This window comes from Anthonomus grandis, chromosome 10, assembly GCF_022605725.1.
Source record: "Anthonomus grandis grandis chromosome 10, icAntGran1.3, whole genome shotgun sequence".
Lineage (NCBI taxonomy): Eukaryota > Metazoa > Arthropoda > Insecta > Coleoptera > Curculionidae > Anthonomus > Anthonomus grandis.
Genome location: NC_065555.1, coordinates 14,207,124 through 14,227,347, shown reverse-complemented (window position 1 = coordinate 14,227,347; position 20,224 = coordinate 14,207,124). Strand labels below are relative to the sequence as shown.

The window sequence follows — 20,224 nt, the reverse complement described above, 5'->3', positions numbered from 1 at the left end:
ATATCTGGTCAGCATTTAAACTGAGTAATTTGTCTGAGTAATTTATACTAAGTAAATTGATGTGGTTGCAGTATCTGAAACATGGCTACAGGATGAGGTCTACAACAGCGAGTTGTTCTCGGGTGACTGACACTGTATATCGTAAGGACAGGAACTTGGAGGATATGGGAGTCACCCATAAGGGTCGGGTAATGCTTCGTGTGCTGAATAGTCTTTTTTCAATCAAAGTTGATCTCAAAGACCTGGAGAATCAGATTCCAGGGGTGCATGTTATTTGCTTTAAAATGAGTATGAAGTGTGAACTCTAAATTTATTTTTATATTTCCTATTTATATGCCACCTAATTTTCCAATTGACGATTACAGGTTCTTGTTTAACTATATCTATATTTTTAACTGTATGTAAAACCAGAAAGCTTTAATCATGGGTGATTTTAATATCAATATTAAGGGTCTAGAGCCAACTGTTAATACAAAGGTAGCATTGCTGCATAACGTTTTGGCATTTTCTGATCTGTATCAATTTAATAATATTTGTAATATACAGGGTAATATCCTTGATCTGGTACTTGCTAATCTATCATACACTGTTGATGGTGGTGTCTCTCTTGTCCCAGAGGATGCTTATCATCCCTCTATTGCTATGTCATTTAAAGCAGAAGCCAATAGGAACTATAACTTTAAACCAAACCCTCAAAGTCTTATACTATAATTTTAGAAAGGCTAACTTTCCCATGCTATATCAGCTTATCTCTGTTCAGTGGAATTTTCTTCATGAATTTGATGATGTTAATGAAGCAGTTTCCAGTTTTTATGATGTGTTGAATGATGTCTTTGAGAGAGCAATTCCTTGTTATAGACATCGAAAGAATAAGTATCACTACCAGCTGGTATACTGTCCAAATTGTGGCAGCTCTTAAGAAGAAATATAGGCTGCATGGTAAGTGGAAAAGAACTAAATCATTAGTTGACTATAATGCTTATAATGCCTTGTGAGCATGCATAAAGTCCGATTTTGATGTAGCGTATAGGGTTTATGTGGCAAATACTGAAAATTCTATACATAATAATTCAAAAAAATTTTAGAAATTTGTATAACAAGCAAGACACATTATCTAGAATCAATCAAGATCAGACATCTTGCATCCTCACTATTTTAAACTATAATAAGGGTTGTCTGTCTACTCCCCTGCAAATTGTAAATGTTTTTTCAAATTCCTTCGGTAGCGTCTTTAACAGCTCCAGTCCATCTAGTGATTTTAGCCATGTACAATCTGCTTCTCAAAATATTCACATCTATGAATTAAATCATGTGGATATATTATCATCCTTAAAAAAAACTAAAAAATAAAAAGACTGCAGGGTTTGACAGCGTTCCCTCTTTTCCCCTACGTGATTGTGCTTCTGCTTTCGCTGAACCTCTATGTATACTTTTCAATTTGTCACTACGTAAAAGCACTTTTCCCAACGTCTGGAAACAAACAAAAATTTGCCCTGGCTTTAAGTCAGGAGACAGAAATATGGTGGAGAACTATCGCCCAGTCTCTATTTTGTCTAATTTTTCTAATTTATTTTTTTAGACCTGCATTTACAGCAACCTGTTTCATCAAATTAAACATCTTATTTTGCCCAATCAGCATGGTTTTTTTCAGTGTAGATTAACAGTTACTAATTTAACATCATTTGTTCGTAACGCATACGAGGCTATAAACTGCAAATACCAACTTGATGTAATCTATACAGATTTTGCTAAGGCCTTCGATAGATGATGAAGATGAGATGAATTCTTTCGAAAAAGCCTTATAAAATGGGTTTTCATAAATATCTAATACAGTTTTTTATTTCCTACCTAGTAGATAGACCGCAATTTGTGGACTTCAATCGGTTTAGATTATCTGAATATATACATTGCCTCAAGTGGTGCCCCCCAGGGAAGCAATCTTGCTTCATTTTTGTTTTTAATTTCTATCGGCTAACATCAAGATTTTTCATCTTGTTAAGAGTCGTGATGACTGCATGCGGCTTCAGGCTAAACTTGATAGGGTTTATGAATGGTGTGAAATTAACAGACTCCCACTTAATCTTCAGAAATGTAAGAAGATTCGATTATGTAATAAATGATACCACACTATCAAATTGTGACTCTGTTCGTGACCTGGAGGTCTGTGTTAATCAAAAGTTTATTTTCAATACTTATATAGATACCATCATAAGATCTTCTTTAAAGACCCTGGGCTTTATTATAAGATCAACAGAACTATTTTATAATACTTTAAGCAGGACAATTTTGTTTAACTCCCTAGTAAAATTACGCCTACTAGGCATACAGCTCTCTATACTCTAGTATGGTTTCCTAATTAGAAAGTGCATATTCACAGGCTGTAATCAGTTCAACGGAAATTTTACAAATATGTGTTTTAAGTTGGATGGTGTATGCCCTGAGAGAGGTTTTAGTTAGCAGTTATTGCTTTCAAGGCTTCATTGAGAAAAATACAATCTTTAGATATCTCATTTAAAAATATCTCAATAAAGGTCAACGAATATCTAATTACCAGCGAAAATTATGCAATTATCGGAACAACACACGTTAATGCAGCTAATAGATAAATCTTAATAAAATGACAAACGCAAAAATATAGATCACCTATATTTAACTTTTGTCAATCTTAGAAGATCCAAATATCACAACAAATTAAACTTAATAAGTCACTATTTCATAAATTAATTTAAGGCCAGCAATAGTTATCTTAAATTGTGGTCAATATATGATCTTCTTAAATCTCGACTCAATAATCAGTAATAAATATCCATTGACCACCTTTAGATATCTTACTGATCTTAACAAATTGGTCTATTTAACTCTGGGGAGGGGATGACAAATACGTAGTTATTTTTTTTTTATTTCTGGTCATAAATGCCACCATTAGTAAATAGATCATCGAGACTCGAGTGGGACCAGTCTTCATACGTAGAAGGATTCGAAGGTAAGTTCATTTTTTAAATATTTAATTTACCTATTTGTGCATGATATTTGATGTAGAGCCGCAACTAATATCCCTCTTCTCAAGAAAATAAATAATTCTGATGTCTAAATTGCCATTGACAGAGTTATCCCTTATAGCACAAGTACGTCCTGATGAGTACATACCAGAGCAGTCAAATCGGACATTAGCACGTCCTATCCAGTTTTTTATCCCATAACGTACTCATACATAATAATCATAATAAATAATTACATAATAATCCAACCCAGCTGCCTTATGTAATACCTATTGTAATACCTATTTAGTTTCTTAATTTTTTATTAAATTATATTATTAACATTTTATTAAATTTTTATAAATTATACAGAAGATTATAATAATAAATTACGAGGCAGTTTTTTTCTTGGGCTTTTAGTATTTTTAGGCTTCTTTTTATGAAGTTTTGGATGGCTCTTTGTGTTTTTTTACAAATTTTTCAGTCCCTTTTCCGAGACCCTGAAATGAGATTTTATTATGGCATAATAAACTCGGATCTATATATTTTGTTTATAAATTTTACACCTTATGTTTTACACAGGGTGTTCCAAGCTGCATCGGTTTCGACGAGATTCCATGGGTGTCAAAAAGAAAATTTCTATACCGCAGCTCTTAGGAAGTAGGCGGTCTATTATTCATATTTAGACTATCTTAATATGAATAATAGACCGCCTTAATATGGAAGATCGACTATCTTAATATGACATTAAAATATCTTAAGGTGATACTAAAGAAAAAGAGTTAGGACATTAATATATCTATTTACCACTAATAAGATCAACTTATAGTTTTTTTTAGATGCATATTGATAGACACTAACCAATCTAAGCTGGTATTATGATAAGCTATTGGTGGTCTTAAGATGATCCACTGATGGTGATATATCTATTAAGGTCGTCTATTGATGGTTAGTGAGACGAAGTTATTAAGATCAATCTAATAGTAGTATTTAGACCATATTGTTGTCCCCTATATTAGTGAGATATCTTACTGACTAGCACTGAGAATCTCACTGATTATTTTTCTCGGTGTTGATGAACTGTCTCTTCAGCAATCTGCTGTTTACGGGAGTTTGATGTTTTTATTTAAAATATATAACAATCAAATTGATGCTTCAGATCTCCTATCAGCTTTGAATTTTGCTATTCCCTACATCCATACAAGAAGACACAGTGTATTTTATCTTGACACTTATTGTACTAATTTGGCCAAGAAAGAGCCCATATATATGAGCATGCAATTGGTTCAATGATCTTGATGTGTTTGGCATGACTTTGAGTCATTTCAAATCAGTTATTTCAGATAGAATTAGATTGTTTGTTGTTTAAGTATTTAATGTAACACCTACTATTAGTTTTGTATTGTACCAGTCAACGAGTTTGATATTGTTATTTGTTGCATTATTGAATTTATTGTATTATCTGTCGATATTTCAATATTTGTATTATAATTAGGATTTCTTTTCTGTTTGACTATAAAACTTTGAATTTAAGTTAGTGACTACACCCTTTTTGACAAACAAATGGTCCGTTTTGAACACAAGAATATTCTGCTCTTAAAATGACACCACTTAAAAGATAGTTATAATATCTTGATGAAGATCTTTCATTTATAATAGAAAATGTCATGATCTTTCATTTATAATAGAAATGTCAAGGAATTGAAGATGATAAAATTAATTTAATTAGAGGTTTAGAGAAGATGATATGAAGAGTAAGACTAGCATTTAGTATTCTGATAAAAAGTATTCTAAGTTTATTGAGCATTTAGCACACAAATTCATAGATAAAATTGATCTGGCTTATGGCTTGCATTAGATATTTAAGGAAATTTCTCAGGGATTTGAGTTCAGATGCATTGGCATTTGATAATAATTACCTCAAATGCACCTGATGCCTTTCAGAATTCTTGAATTCAGATGCTATTTGCAGTAATAAAACTTTTTTGCTCATAGGAATAAAATATGCCATAATAAAGAATTACTCAACTAACGTGTTTAGGTTCTAGTCCTTATACTCGCCCATTTTATGCTACTTAACAAATTCAAGCAAAAGTTTTCCCGCATGTAAATAGCGACGACAAACTAAAAGTTTCTTTAAAAGTTTAAGCGGCGCCTTCTGGTCCCCACAAAAGCATACCGACTAAATCGGAAGCTGTGCGCGCCACGTTTCCATCAAAAACCACGGTTTCCCAAATCCGCTTTTCATTAACTTTATGACACAGACAAATTTATCAGTTAAAGCGCCAAAAGAAAAATAAATATTCTTCCAGCGGAAATCTAAGTTTAAACTGTTCATTAATCATTTTAAACTGCCGTCATATATCTGGAGATTTCCGGGGAAAATCCTTTTAAAACCCCGGCCAGTATGAAAAGGGGTAAGTAATGTTACCGATTTTCATTGAAAATAACTACGAGTATCGATGACGAAAAGGTCGCTCGTATTTTATTTTAAACAGGGGTAATTGCCAGTGAAGATATAAATGTTCTGGCGCGGCAATATTACGGGCCGTATGTGGGCCAGCAAGTATAACTGTCCCATAAATAAAAGCTCTGGCTCCAGTGCAAGCATCTGGATTAAAGGATTTGAAAGTTTTCAGGTGAAAAATTACAAAAAAGTCCATAGATTTTAACTGAGGTACTACAGGAAAAAATATTTTACAGCCATTTGAGTAATTTTTTATTTTATTTACAACTTTCAGCTGATTAGTGTATATCATATCTCAGGCGTATTGTATGACGACAACTGTTCATTCTATGAAAAAAGTTCTAACGTATTTAGCAAAAATGTTGACATCACCAAGAACAGAACAGATAAAGTACAGATTTCTTGAGAACTGTTTACTTGCCAAGAAAAATACTTGGAATATTTTTGATAGAGAGACAAGACAAGACATTTTAATAACTTTTCTGTAGGATTAAATGTTTAAATTTATGACTGTTTATCTAAAGATGTTACATTTATAACTACTTCCAAATGAATATTCGTTATATTGCTGTGATTGTAGCTGTACAGAAATGAGCGAAGAGAGATAGTTGTTTTAGTCGTGAAGCAGAACATTATCGGTAATTAACTTAAATTTAAAACTCAAGTTGAAAACTTGAGTTCTAAATCTGTTTTTTGGTTTTACAGATTTAGAATTAATACTATTAAATATATTGTTGTAAAGCTTACATGGACTTAACGTTATACAATATTTTAGGTTAGGAATCTAAATAATCAGGTATTTTCAAGATAGAGATCATTTTCCAGAAGTTTAAGTTAAAATACAATGTGGTTTAAAAATTCACCTATTATATCATTATACATATATGTATACTTACCAACAACTCACAAACACACAAGCAACACATCATATATTATTATCGTTAAATATATATTTATTCAACCATTTTTTTATTAAATTTTTGGTTTTGGTATATTTATTAACCTGAAGAGTTTACGTATATCATATACGAAAGAAAGAAAATTTCGACATTTAAATAGACTGACACGGGATTTACATATCTACTTTTTAAACTCAATTACACCTCAAATATTTGATGAAATTCTTCTGAAAAATAACAGTTTTTTGTCCGTATTATTCATTTTTATAACGCTGTTTTTATACTAAATATTTATATATAAACTTATATCAAATTTAAATACACGCTGTTATTAAATTAAATATTGAATATATATTTTCTGCAAAAACATTCATTGTCTTTCATCAACACAATACTTTTTCACAAAGATTTTTTTTAAATCACCGTTTTTTGTCCATAATATCCAATCTAATAGCATTTTTTGAAATTAATATTTATTAATTATACATACAGTGTGTCCCACTTAAGGGTTAGCCACCCCTCTAAAATTTTTGTTTCTTGGCCGATTTTCAAAAACTTTTTTTTGTTGGATAGATGGTCAAAAATGGCACTTATGAGCCAAGTTTGACATTTAGGGAAAGCAGGTCATCATGGTCTACTGTATTCAAGTTTGAAGTGCGAAAAATCGAGAAGTAGTATTAGCGATATTTATTTTTGAAAAATGGTACTGGATTATTGTTCAGGACCACTTAGAACATAAGTGTACCAGATTTGGTTATGATAGTATACAGGGTGTTGAAATAAATTGGAGTCAAATTTTTAAAAGGCGCAATAATATTCTTAATCAAATACGAATATTTTTTAAATTTTTGGTTAATTGGCATGCGTCTTGAGAACGCAAAGGTTGGAAATATCCTTCAATAAACAATAATCGATCATATTATCATACTATTTTGGGCTTCACAATAATACAACTTCATTTATAAATTTTTTAGTTTTATTTCATTGTTAGGTTGCAATTCACACTTCACTTGTTACTTAATAATGTAATGTAGGCTAAGTAGCAAAAACTGAAAATAATTACCTTAAGGAATTACCCAATACCAAAGATAATAATACTACTAGTATTTTATCTTTGCTAACACTTAAATTTAAAAATTAATGCCACAAAACTAAATATGAGTTCCTTCAATATGTCCTCCATTAATTCTTATACATTTTTCTATGCGTCTTCTGTTGTTTACTACCACCCTTCTTAACTGTACCCTGCTTATTTTATTACACTCTTGTCTAATGCGCTCACAAAGATCATGTAGAGTTTGCGGTCTTGATTTGTACACTTTGTTTTAAAGGGTTCCCCAAAGAAAAAAAACTAAGGGAGAAAGATCGGGGGAACGTGCTGGCCACTGAATTAATGGACTGTTTCGTTCTATTCATCGATTCGGATAATTCTGATTTAGCCAATTTCGCACTACCATGGCACTGCATTGTGGATATGCGCATCGTCAAATTGTATGTGTAAGTTTCTTGTTTCGGCTAACGGCAAATCATCGATTACGTCACTAAAATCACCTTCCAGGAATCGAAGAAAATTAAGTCTATTTAGATTTTCATTAAAGAAAAACGGCCCGATTATACGTTCGTTCAAGAGATACCGCACCATACGTTAATTTTCTGCGAATACTGCCTTTTACATTGTATCACCCAATGGGGATTAACGTTACTCCACATTCTAATATTTTGAGATGACACAATGCCGTTTGTAGTAAATGTTGCCTCATTGGTATATAAAATATTTTTATAAAATAATTTTTAAAAATGTAGGGTTAGCCAAATACTCGCCTTGTAACCACAAACAATATTCCATCCTGCGTTCTTCATCCCCGTGTTCCAAAGTATGAAGGAATATAGGCTTGAAAGGCTTCTTGTTATTTTTCTTTAAACACCTCCATATGCAATTTTTGGAAATATTTAAGTTGGCACTAGCAACTCTAATGCTAGATTGCGGATTAGCATTAAAGTATTCAAGAATTATTTGGTTATTATTATTTGCTCGATGACGATGTAAATGAGGACGTACTCCGCCTACTGAACCAGACTGATCAAACCCGTAGTTTATTCTGGCTATTGTTGAATGGTGGATGTTTTTACCAAGATGTCTCCTGTTAAATTCCGCCGCAGCTTCACGAAATTTTCTAACTCCATCGCCAACTCTTTCGTTTAAATTATAATCACCCATAATTGTTCGACAAGCAGTCAAAATGAACTAAATGCATGAAAACTTTGCCAAACTGTCACGAACATTTTTTTTGAAGGATATTGTTGTTTATTGAAGGATATTTCCAACCTTTGTGTTCTCAAGACGCATGCCAATTAGCCAAAAATTTTAAAAATATTCGTATTTGATTAAGAATGTTATTGTGCCTTTTAAAAATTTGACTCCAATTTATTTCAACACCCTGTATACTATCATAACCAAATTTGGTATACTTTGGTACACTACACGCCAGACAGGCAGAATTAATTAAAAACGGGTTTTTTGAAGAAAATAATTGCATAAAAAAATGTTTTTTAAGAAAATTATAGGTGATAAAAAAAATCTATAGTTTTTGTATCTATACTGCTCTCACAAGACCTTAAGGTTTTTGAGTAAAAGGTGAAAAACCCCTATTTTATTTCTCGCATGCAAGGGCGTATCGCCATGAAAATTTCAGTAGTTGTGCCAATTTTTTATCGCAAATAAGTCATTACGTTTTGTAAAAATTTTGTTTTTTTTTGGTTCTAGACAACTTTTTATTATCTAGGTTTTAAGTTTTAAGAATACAGTTCTTGCATTAAAACTATTGGTATATTTATCATATATACAGTGCTTTCATTTCAAAACGATCCCCCTTAATAACTTTCTTAAAAAAAAAACACGTCAAATTAGATATACAGGGGGACCTTTAATAATGCATTTACTGAAGTTCTGTCAATCACCTCCTCACCTCCAGCTAACCTCACTTTAATATGTCAAATGGGAACCCCCATCGTATGATACATCATAGTAAGGAGCGTAAAATTCTCTATTCAACAGTATCAAAAAAAAAATGAAATCGGTAAATGTGTAAGCAAATAAAAGCGAAAATGTCTAGAAATAATGAATATTTTATTTACGCCAAACTTTGGTATATCAAATGGCTACCCCATGGTGTGATACATTATTTTAAAGGGCATTTATTATGCTATCAATGGTTGTAAAAAAAAATAAAATAGATTGACCAAGAAGCAATTAAAGTGTAAATCGGTAGGGTAGAAAAACAAACTTAATTAGTTTAACAAATTTATTTTATTAAATGTTCAAAATGCGCGCCGTTATTAGCAAGACAATAAAAAAGCCTATTTTCAAACTCCTTACGAACATTGGCAAGGGTCTGCCCGCTAATTTCTCCGCATTCTTGAAATATTCTATTTTTTAAATTCTCAATACTCTCGGGTGGGGTTTTATAAACTTTGCTTTTATAAACATTAATTTTTGGCGACATTGGGTATGGCCATGCGAATTTTCATTATCCCAGTATCTATAGTTATGTCTGTTCACCAGGCCATTTAAAAAAAAGGTCGATTCGTCACTGAAGCAAATGTTCTTCAATAAATGGGAATCGTCATCAATTTGCTGGCACATCACTTCACAAAATTGAATTCTCCTATCAAAATCATCTTCTCCGAGTTCATGAAGAATATGAATTTTATAAGGAAAAAACTTATTTTTTTTTAAACTTTATGTACGGAACCAGTGGAAATATTTGTTAGTTTTGCGGCCTTTGGTATAGACAAAGTTGGATCCATAGCAAATTATCCTAGTACTTCAACTTGGCATGCTTCATCGACAACTCTATTTTCATATTTTTTCTTATTGCAAATCGATCCCGTCTCTTCAAATTTTCGTATCAATTCTAATACGTTTTTATAGCTCACGTTTTTATCTTGATACCTTTCATTAAATGCTCTCGCGGTTCTGCGAGCACACCGATCTTGAGCTCCATAAAGGAAAATTATTTCTATTCTTTCGGCTAGCGTATACACCATTTTATTAACTCACTGTTTTAACTAAAATTAAAAATTTGCACGCGTCAAACTGACAGTTTTTAAAAATAATAAATCGCCTGTTTTTTAAATGCTTTAAAAATGTAAGGTATTGCAGTGTTTTTTGTACCTTTTAGGTAGGCTTCGCAAAAAATATAAGTGAAATAAATACACATACAAAGTTATAAGACTGCAAAGATTTTTGCAAAAAATGTAAAGACACTCTTTTTTCTCGCAAATAACGGTACAAATTCTTTACTTAAAAAAATAAATAATTTGCTTGAACAAAATGTACTGTTTGTTACCACACATTTTAACTTCTAAATTGCTTGTATTTTTTTTTGATGATCTATTATAAAAAATGTAAGAATTTTAAAATGATGTAGGTACCACACTTAAAGTATTCATTTAAAATACCAAAGTTTGGCGTAAATAAAATATTCATTATTTCTAGACATATTCGCTAACTATTTGCTTACACAGTTACCGATTTTATTTTTTTTTGGTACCGTTGAATAGAGAATTTTACGCTGCTTACTATGATGTATCACATGATGGGGGTTCCCATTTGACATATTAAAGTGAGGTTAGCTGGAGGTGAGGAGGTGATTGACAGAACTTCAGTAAATGCATAATTAAACGTCCCCCTGTATATCTAATTTCACGTGTTGTTAAACATGAAGAAAACTTAAAGATAATATTAAATTCCTAAACGTACATCATGCGCATATTTAATCCGATATTTATAGTTAAAATTCAAACAAAAATGTACATCTAGTGTAATCCAAAATGAAACGTTTATTTGACTATCGTGTGTTGCTTGGGAGTATTTAATATTCTAAAAGGACTCTCTTCAAAACTAGATTTGTCAACGGCAAGCTGAATTATTATTTTGGGGTGTAAGTGGTAGAACCGTAGGGTGTTTCAGAACTATGGGATCAAACTTCTGGGGGTTGTTCAGTGCAACAGAAGAATTCACTTGAGTATAGGACCCATGTCCGGAAATGCGTCACTACGGCCCAAGACGCGTTAAAATTTATAAAAAACATTAATTACCTAAATAGGATCTGCTGCATTTATTTTTACCTTTTGTACATGATACCATAACAACAATTGTTTAAAATCAACGCTTATCAATGTCAATTCTCAATGTCATGTTTAAAAATTTTATAGCTTACAATTTTTAAACATTTATTGCTAATGGAAAACTTTACCAATCAAGAATTGGCGGATATGCATTTGGCATACGGAGCAACAAACTGCAATGCACGAGCAGCATCGCGGTTGTATCATGAACGATATCCCGAACGACAGCATCCTGGATACAAAAAGTTTATTGCGGTTTATCGGCGGCTCGCTGAGACAGGCATGTTTAAGACCAAGATGCGTGATACTGGTGTTGCTCGAACCGTAAGAACGGTCGAATTTGAAGAAGAGGTGCTTCAGCGAGTTGCCGATGAACCATCAAATAGCACACGTGACGTCGCTAAGAATATGAATACGAGTAACGCTTCTGTCTGGCGGGTACTACACGAGCAACAACTCCATCATTACCACTTCCAGAAAGTTCAAGGTATGACTGCAGCCGATTATCATCCTAGAGTTCAATTTTGTCGATGGCTTCTGGATCACATCATTACACAACCAAATTTTTTACGATATGTTTTGTGGACCAATGAAGCCTCTTTCACAAGAGACGGTATTTTTAATAGTAGGAATAGCCATGTTTGGGACGAAGAAAATCGTTGGTCTGTCAACGTATGAGCAGGCATTGTTGATGATTATTTAATTGGGTCATACCTTCTACCGGAACCGTTAATAGGACCTATTTACCCTCGTTTCTTGGAGGAAGTTCTCCCAGAACTCCTTCAAAATGTTCCACTAAACGTTAGACAGCAAATGTGGTTTCAGCATGATGGAGCGCCGGCTCACTTTGCTGTACAAGTATGCGACTATTTGGCTCAGCGCTTTGGGCACCGTTGGATTGCCAGAGGTGGAGCAGTTTCTTGACCTCTTAGGTCACCTGATTTAACGTCGCTTTTTTCTTATGAGGAAATTCTTTAGTCTACGAAACTCCAGTAGAATCAGAGCTAGACTTAATTGGACGAATAACAGCAGCATTTGAAATCATTCAAAACGAGGATCAAATTTTTAGTGTAGTCCGCCGAAATCATGTGCGGTGTTTAAATCCATGTATTGACGTTGGAGGAAGACATTTTGAACAATTGTTGTGATGGTATCATATACAAAAGGTAAAAATAAATGCATCAGATCCCATTTAAGTAATTCATATTTTTTCTAAATTTAAACGCGTCTTAGGGCCGTAGTGGCGTAGTGACACATTTCCGGATATGGGTTCCTATACTCAAATGGATTCTACTGTTGCACTGAACAACCCCTAGAAGTTTGATCCCATAGTTCTGAAACACCCTGTATTTGTTTTCCGTTTTAATTACGTGTTCTATACAATTCTTCCATATATTACTTTCGAATTCTGCAATAGCTTGGCGTATATTGTTAATAGCTACCGCACTCAATGTTGCTGAGATGTTGCACTTTCGAAGCTGCTATTTTAAATTTACCCCAAACTAATTCGATCGGATTAAAGACGTAATAATATGGAACCAATCCTAAAAAAGTATGTCTATTACTTTTGGCAATATTGTCAATAAGATACTAATTTTTTTATATTATAATCTGTAATTATATGTAACAACTCTTTTTTAATGGGATTTTGTCGACGAGATCTTGTTTTTTAAAACTAGTTTTTGGTATATTATTTAAAATTCTTGAATGGCGAGATGCATTATCCATAACATTATTATCTAAACCATTTTTCAAATAATCTCTCGTTTGTAATGACTCGTTTGCCTCTGGAGACATTTAAAACACAATTCTTGAACAACCCAACCGTATTTACCATCATGTATTGTATTGTATCATGCGTATCAAACTACTTTTTATCTAAATATATAATATGTCTATTTAGGTCACAATATAACTTTATACTGCCCCACTGTTTTAAAATAATTTAAATATTAAAATATTAGAGGCAATTTTTTTGCGGCGGCATAGGCATTGATCTGCTATTGAGGTCTCTCTTTCCACCGCGGCATAGTATGCTGCCGGTGTATCGCGATCTCGAGATAATTCTGGGAAAAAAAGAGGTTTAAAACTGGCCCCGGTCTATCAGTCTTTTCGTCGTCACACTTTCATCGTTTTTATTGTGATTCAAGTGAGAATAAAACGACTATACTACTGTAACTTTTCTCATTTGATGTCCCTACTCTGAATCACATATTTTTCTTTTTGAGCTGATCTGCGTAACCAAAGTCTTGCCCAGTTTGTTTTTCCCGTGTTACCTTTCAACTTTTATTGAACATATTATGCCTTGTAATTTATGGTAGTTAAATTTTAGGTTAATTTTTTTATTTTTTAATGGGTGACGCAACCTTTATACATATTTTGTAGTCAAAAGGCTTGAAAAAGAACAAAGAACAAAGAATTCTACCTATTAATTCTTTCTATTCCATTAATACTACCTGGCACGTAAAAACGTATATTTTGATTCAATTTCTGTATCATTAAATAAATCCTTAAATACACATGCAGATATATGAGTACGGTAAGATTCTAAAAACGGATATTTGCCATTTTAATAAAACGATTTCCATATCAAGCCACCCCGCGAGGATATTCCATTTTCCTATTTTATTTTTATATTGAAATTCGATATTTCCTAGGGCATATTGTAAAGTGCACAGACTTGGAGTAAGGGGTGCCAAAAATGAAGTTTATACTATATTTATATTAATAATATATTTAAATTGAAAATTCAAATATTTATTATCTACACGAGTTTATATAGATAGAGCAATACTTAATTATAATAAGCGTCTATATTTTATGTAAAATATGGTTACAATAATTTACATCATTAAATTTTATTTTTATAAAGTGGCGAACTCTACCCAAGGGCTACTCAAGCCTCGTTATCACACTCAACCAATTAGTAGCATAAGTAAAAAGAAAGAGTTCATAAATACAATGAAATGTTCATTAAAATCGGTCCAAAGAACGGCATCTTTAAATAAATGAATTGTGCGACATAGAAGCAAATACAGTTTCTTCATGAGCTACCACAATTCATATTATATATGAACAATGATCATTAAATTAAGATGCCTCAGTCTTTCGTTACCTATGAATATATTCATAGTATTAATGAACAAACTTATTAGTTCAAATACTAACATTTCATTGACGTAATGATTATAACGCATAGTTATAATGACTCATAGCATTGTATTTATGAATTTGTTTCTTTAATAGTATGAACTCTTTTCAGTGTATTTATGAATTAATAATAAAAATATCTTTTATTGCAGTTTTTTGAATTCAAGTTTTTAATAGAAATCCGATATTTTTATTATGTTATAAATGGAGCCTTAAACCAAAATTTTAATTTTTTTTTTTTAATTAATTAAGAATGTTAAAGTTAAATTTTCATCACAAAGTATCCCGTGGGCCTTACGTTTACCTAACGTAAGACTGCCGAGTTGAAAAGTTTTTAGGAAAAAAAAATTTTTTTTCTAAATTTGACACCCTGTAAATTTGCTATAAAACATGTTTGAACAAAATTTCTTTGCAAAAGTCTATTTTTTTTAATTCTTTGTCACATAATAAAAGTAATGACGTTTGAACCGAACTACCTTGTATAAGTAAAGGATGTAATAAGTAAAACAGTAAAGATTTTTAACTTGTTTTTATTTTAAAACTTACAAATATTATTTTACAAATTTTATTATTGCTCTTTAAGAGTGTTACATAAAACATGAATTTTTGAATTTGAATGGTCTGAACTTAATTGATAAAAATATGTTTCTATAAAAGACCAAAAGTTCATTGCAGCATCGGGAAATTTTAGGTTAAACACATAAAATATTTTGAAGCAACTATCTACTGCTCTTAAGAAATTCGTAAATGAATATTTCACACCATCAACATACACATAAATCTTTTGTATACTAGTTATCTCATCACCCACTAGCAGAAGAAGTGGCTGTATGTTTGTTTTCCCATTGGCCAAATGATGTAACAAGTAATCGTCCAAATCTTGATGCGACTTTCGCTGTAATACAAATGCTTCTTGGGAATCTTTGATGGTATATTTTATGACACTATTTTTTCCTGCTTTGTCTTTGCACACGGTCCTAGACGTCGGAACTAAGTACCCATGAACTATGAAGCGCCCAAAGTATCGTAGCATTAAGACTGTCTAAAAAAATAAAGTGCTTAAAAAAATAAAATATTTAAAAAACGCAACTTTTTATAAAAAATCTTTGTCAAAAACTCGATTTAAGAATTAGTTACTTACTATAGCATCTCTTTTTGTTTCCCATGTTGACAAAAGATCATCTCCATTAGGATGCAGCGCGTCACAGTCCATATAAATCTAATAATACATGTAACTTGATTTAGATTTATATGTTATAGCAAAATAACTAATTTACCTAACAGTCTTAAGCCAGAAGGAATCTTGTAAAAGGGCCATTTGTCAAAAATGGCGGTCGTACTTTCCATTTTCTTTATATCCACCATGCGAAATTGTCGGCATGCCTTCCAATAGCCTTCAAAATCTTCCGTAGAAAGATTGTCAAATTTAAGTGCTCTGATGCAGACTTCAGCATCTTCTTCTGGAACTATAAGACGAAAGAAATTACATTTCAAATTAAATAGGTTTTTTAAGTTGAGGTTTTTCTTTAAAGAAGATATAGAACTTTAAAAAAAAACAGATAAAAGCTCGGCAAAACTGTGTTCAATAGAAAAACATGCAAGATTATAAAAGTTTAGGAAATCTAAAAATACCGAAAATGAATAAATTTCTGCTTTAACATTTATTATTTTTATTTGCTTTTAATTTGAGTTCAGGCCCACCCAAAAAATTGTATCTGTAGAAGAAATGGGTTTTAACTCCTTTCCTCCGATTTTAATGTATTACGCACAGGACTAGACATTTATTTTTTCATATTTAAAATGTCTTTCCAGAGAATGGCATTTGATAAGTTTAATTTTTTAAAGTCCTATGTCACATTAAATGGAAAACCTTTATATAATAATAGACAATTTACTTACTTTTAACTGGGATTAGCAACTTTTCTTGGCAACACTTGATAGCACACTAACTAAACTAACTCTCAAACACCTGCACACCTTCCATATTTGCAGCTTCCAGCACAATGCCGATTTCCGCATTCGTTCTAGCTCGCTTGTAAAACGATTTTAACGATTGTTTACTTACCGGACATGGCCGCATGTTTTTAAAGAATTTTGTTCATTAATAGCGTTGATTGAATATTTGGGTATTATTCAATCAACGAAATATTCAATCAACGTTAATAGTATGAACCGTTTCATGGTATTAATGTTTTTTTTATTATTTAATGATTGCAGTCTTTTAAGAACATTTACCTATTTTAGAAGAGTTGTACATAGTATAAATGAATTTGGTTCATATTATTAATGTACTATTTTACATAAACTTATGTACTTTACTGTTCATAACTTAATAACCGTTTATTCTTTTTTTTTAATGATAGGTGTTAATAAAGTTATGATTCAAACAGTTTTTTATACCTAATATTAATGAACATTTCATCAAGACAAAGAAATTAAAGTTGATGAAAGCAGTTCATTAATATTTTGTTCATCATTTTTTTAAGTGCAGAGTTTCTTAAAAAATTAAGTATTAAAAAAGGATAAATAGCGCTTTGTATACAGCTGAGAGTTACATATCTATTAAACTCAAAACTTTCTGCGTAAATAGAAAAGAAAACCACAAAAAAGGAGATATTATAGCAATTAAATCCCAAATTAATAGCTGCATATAAATATTTATAAAATTTAAAAAAAAAATTCGCCAAAATATCTATACCCACACTCTATAAAAAATAACCCTTGTTTCTTTTCTTTTAAGGAAAACATGTAGTAGAAATATAAATAATATTCATAATATCTAAACGCCTACATTCTACAAAAATAAACCCTTGTTTTTAAGAAAAATACTATGACGGAAATATGCATATTTTCATGCGCAAAGCAATATAGTTCAAATCAGTTTTTTGAATATACATAATATACAAGCCCAATTTTACATGCATATACAAGAATTAAAATTATATTTTATTTACAGATTTAAGTATTAAATTATTTACAATTAAATTTTTTAAGGTTTATTAATAATTTATAATTATTTTTATTTCTTCCTTTTCGGCGTTTTACTCTCAGTTAATATCCTCGTATTTTTTAACCTAATATGTACCAATGAATGAAAACGTGTCGGAGGGATTTGTATATAGAAATAAAAATTAATTATCAAACTAGCTTTTCTTCGTGTTTTTTTTGTAGCTCTCTTTAGTTTGGAAATTTTTAGACAAAAAGTATAAATCTATTACCTTTTTTATTAGATTTTTAGGAATTTAGTTAATGTAATCTTTTGTCAGATATGTTTATATTTATTTCTTCATATTAAAATAAAAAAATAATGGTAAAAAAATATAAAACTGTCGTAATTTTTTATTTTCAATAGTAAAAAAGTCCGACTATAGCGTCGTCGGTTATAGTGACGAAGTCGCTTCATTTCTTGGACCGGTTACTGCGACAACCGACAAGCAACGACTCGCCGCGGTGAAATACAGGAGTTGTTTTCGGGGAATACCCTATTTCTGAACATCTGCATGATAGACGTAAACGTATTGTGCGTAGTTTATTCCAGTCCAGCGTGGATTAACAGTTCCTACAAAGGGTTGATGTTGCTTTTTATTGTTGTTTTACCTTCGTATGTGTTTTGATTGTGTTTTTGTGATTACAAACATTGTACAATGGCTTCGGTGTCAAAGAAAAGAAAAGTTCTTTCAATTGAAGAAAAAGGTCTTATTATCGCAAGACTTGAATCTGGTGAAAGTAATGCTACTGTAGCTACTGAATTTGATTTATCTCACTCAAGTGTATCCACAATTTTGAAGAACAAGAATAAAATTAAAGAAGCGTTCAACGAAAATTTATTAGGCAAGAAAAAACTCAAGTTATCTCAACACCCAGATATCGATCAAGCCTTACTCAAGTGGTTCAAAAGTCAGCGAAGTGGTGGAACTCCCATAAGCGGTCCAATATTACAGGCAAAAGCAAATAATTTTGGAAGAATTATGGGTAAAGTAGACCTTAAATGTTCTGAAAGTTGGATTAAGCGTTTTCGACAAAGACATAAAATAGTGTTTGGGAAAATAAGTGGCGGAGCTGCCAGTGCGCCTCAAGGAGTACGTGAAAACTGGTTAACAACTGTCTGGGCTGAATTACGAAAAGGATATAAAGATGTTGAAATATATAATGCCGACGAGACAGGACTTTTTTATAAACTGACCCCAGATAAGACATTAAGATTCAAGGGTGAAACTTGTACCGGCGGAAAATTATCAAAGGAACGAATTACAGTCTTAGTTGCTACCAATATGACAGGATCGGATAAACCTAAACTTATTGTAATCGGCAAGTCGAGAAATCCACGATGTTTCAAACATATCAAGACATTACCTGTCGTGTACAAGTCCAACAAAAAGACCTGGATGACTTCTGGTTTATTTGTCAGTATTCTTCATGAATGGGATGCAAAGTTGGTGAAGACCAAGAAAAAAATTTTACTTTTGTAGACAACTGTCCTGCTCATCCGAAAGTTGATAATTTAAAAAACATAAAACTCAAGTTTTTGCCAGCAAACACTACCTCTGTTTTGCAGCCAATCGACCAAGGGGTTATTCGATCATTAAAAAAGCATTTTAAAAAGTTTCACTTAATAAAAATAATAGAAAATGCTGAACAAGGCAAAGTGTATTGTATTAACCTTTTAGATGCAGTATCAATGATCGCTAAAGCATGGGATAGAGTTTCATCAAAAACAATTGCCAACTGTTTTAGACATGGAGGCTTCGTAGAAAGTGAGGATGTTAGAAATAATAGCTTTAATGAAGAAGATGACATTCCACTGGCTAAATTAATTAATTTTGAAGAGGAAGATGAGGTTCTGCTGGCTGTAATAAAAAAGTCTGCTGCATTGTCAGATGATCAATGGACCGAGTTCTTACATGCAGAAAATAGTTTGGAAGTATGCGATAATCTAAGTGATGAACAAATTGTAGACGACATCTTATCCTTCTCTCAGGACAAAGAGGAAAGCGAAGATGAGGGTTCAGAAGGAGAAGAATTTCAACCTCCATCTGCAGCAGCCACTTATACTATTAAAAAGTTTGTTTTGTATAACTATTCATCGGACGAAATATTGGTAAACCATGTTAATAATTTAGAGGAAAAAATTGAATTCATCTATTATGATACTCGAACAAAGAAACAGAGTAAAATCACAGATTATTTCAAGTCTTAAAACTGGAGTAGGTACTACAGACATATGTATCTGTTAAATGTTGTGAATTTGTAAATTAGTGGTTAATAAATTGTTTTAAACAAATTGGATAGCGAATTTTGTTTCTTCTGGCTATCGTAAAGTATATCTTTTATTAATTTGCTAGAAAAAAAAACAGGTCGTATATAACGAAGGTCGGATATAGCGACGTAATTCTCGTGGTCCCTTCACCGTCGCTATAAGCAACTTTTACTGTATTTCATCTTGACGTATTGGTACGGTATAGTATTGTGTAAATACAATTTAATTGTGGGTAAAAACTAGGATAACTATCGAGTATTCGTCACACTCAACCCTGAGTTGACCAGACCAGTATATGATTTCTTAAATTTTGCTTCGAATATACTACTCTCACGAGATGTGT

The 20,224-nt window shown here is 31.8% G+C and overlaps 1 protein-coding gene and 1 long non-coding RNA gene across 2 annotated transcripts; one reads left to right on the top strand and one right to left on the bottom strand.

Annotated features, from left to right (window-relative positions):
* Positions 1–15,253: 15,253 nt before the first annotated feature.
* LOC126741494 (uncharacterized) lies at positions 15,254–16,655 on the bottom strand. The gene is made up of 3 exons (XR_007662200.1): positions 16,524–16,655; positions 15,766–16,090; positions 15,254–15,666 (listed from the first exon to the last, which is right to left on the bottom strand). It is a non-coding gene; the product is annotated as an uncharacterized LOC126741494 (long non-coding RNA).
* Positions 16,656–18,268: 1,613 nt separating this feature from the next.
* Positions 18,269–19,093, top strand: LOC126741409 (tigger transposable element-derived protein 4-like). Its single transcript, XM_050447811.1, has one exon. The coding sequence runs from the start codon at positions 18,269–18,271 to the stop codon at positions 19,091–19,093; it is 825 nt and encodes a 274-aa protein (XP_050303768.1).
* Positions 19,094–20,224: the final 1,131 nt, after the last annotated feature.

Bases quoted from the DNA above. Each gene is read 5' to 3' on its own strand.
- LOC126741409 (XM_050447811.1), top strand. From the start codon at position 18,269: ATGGCTTCGGTGTCAAAGAAAAGAAAAGTTCTTTCAATTGAAGAAAAA.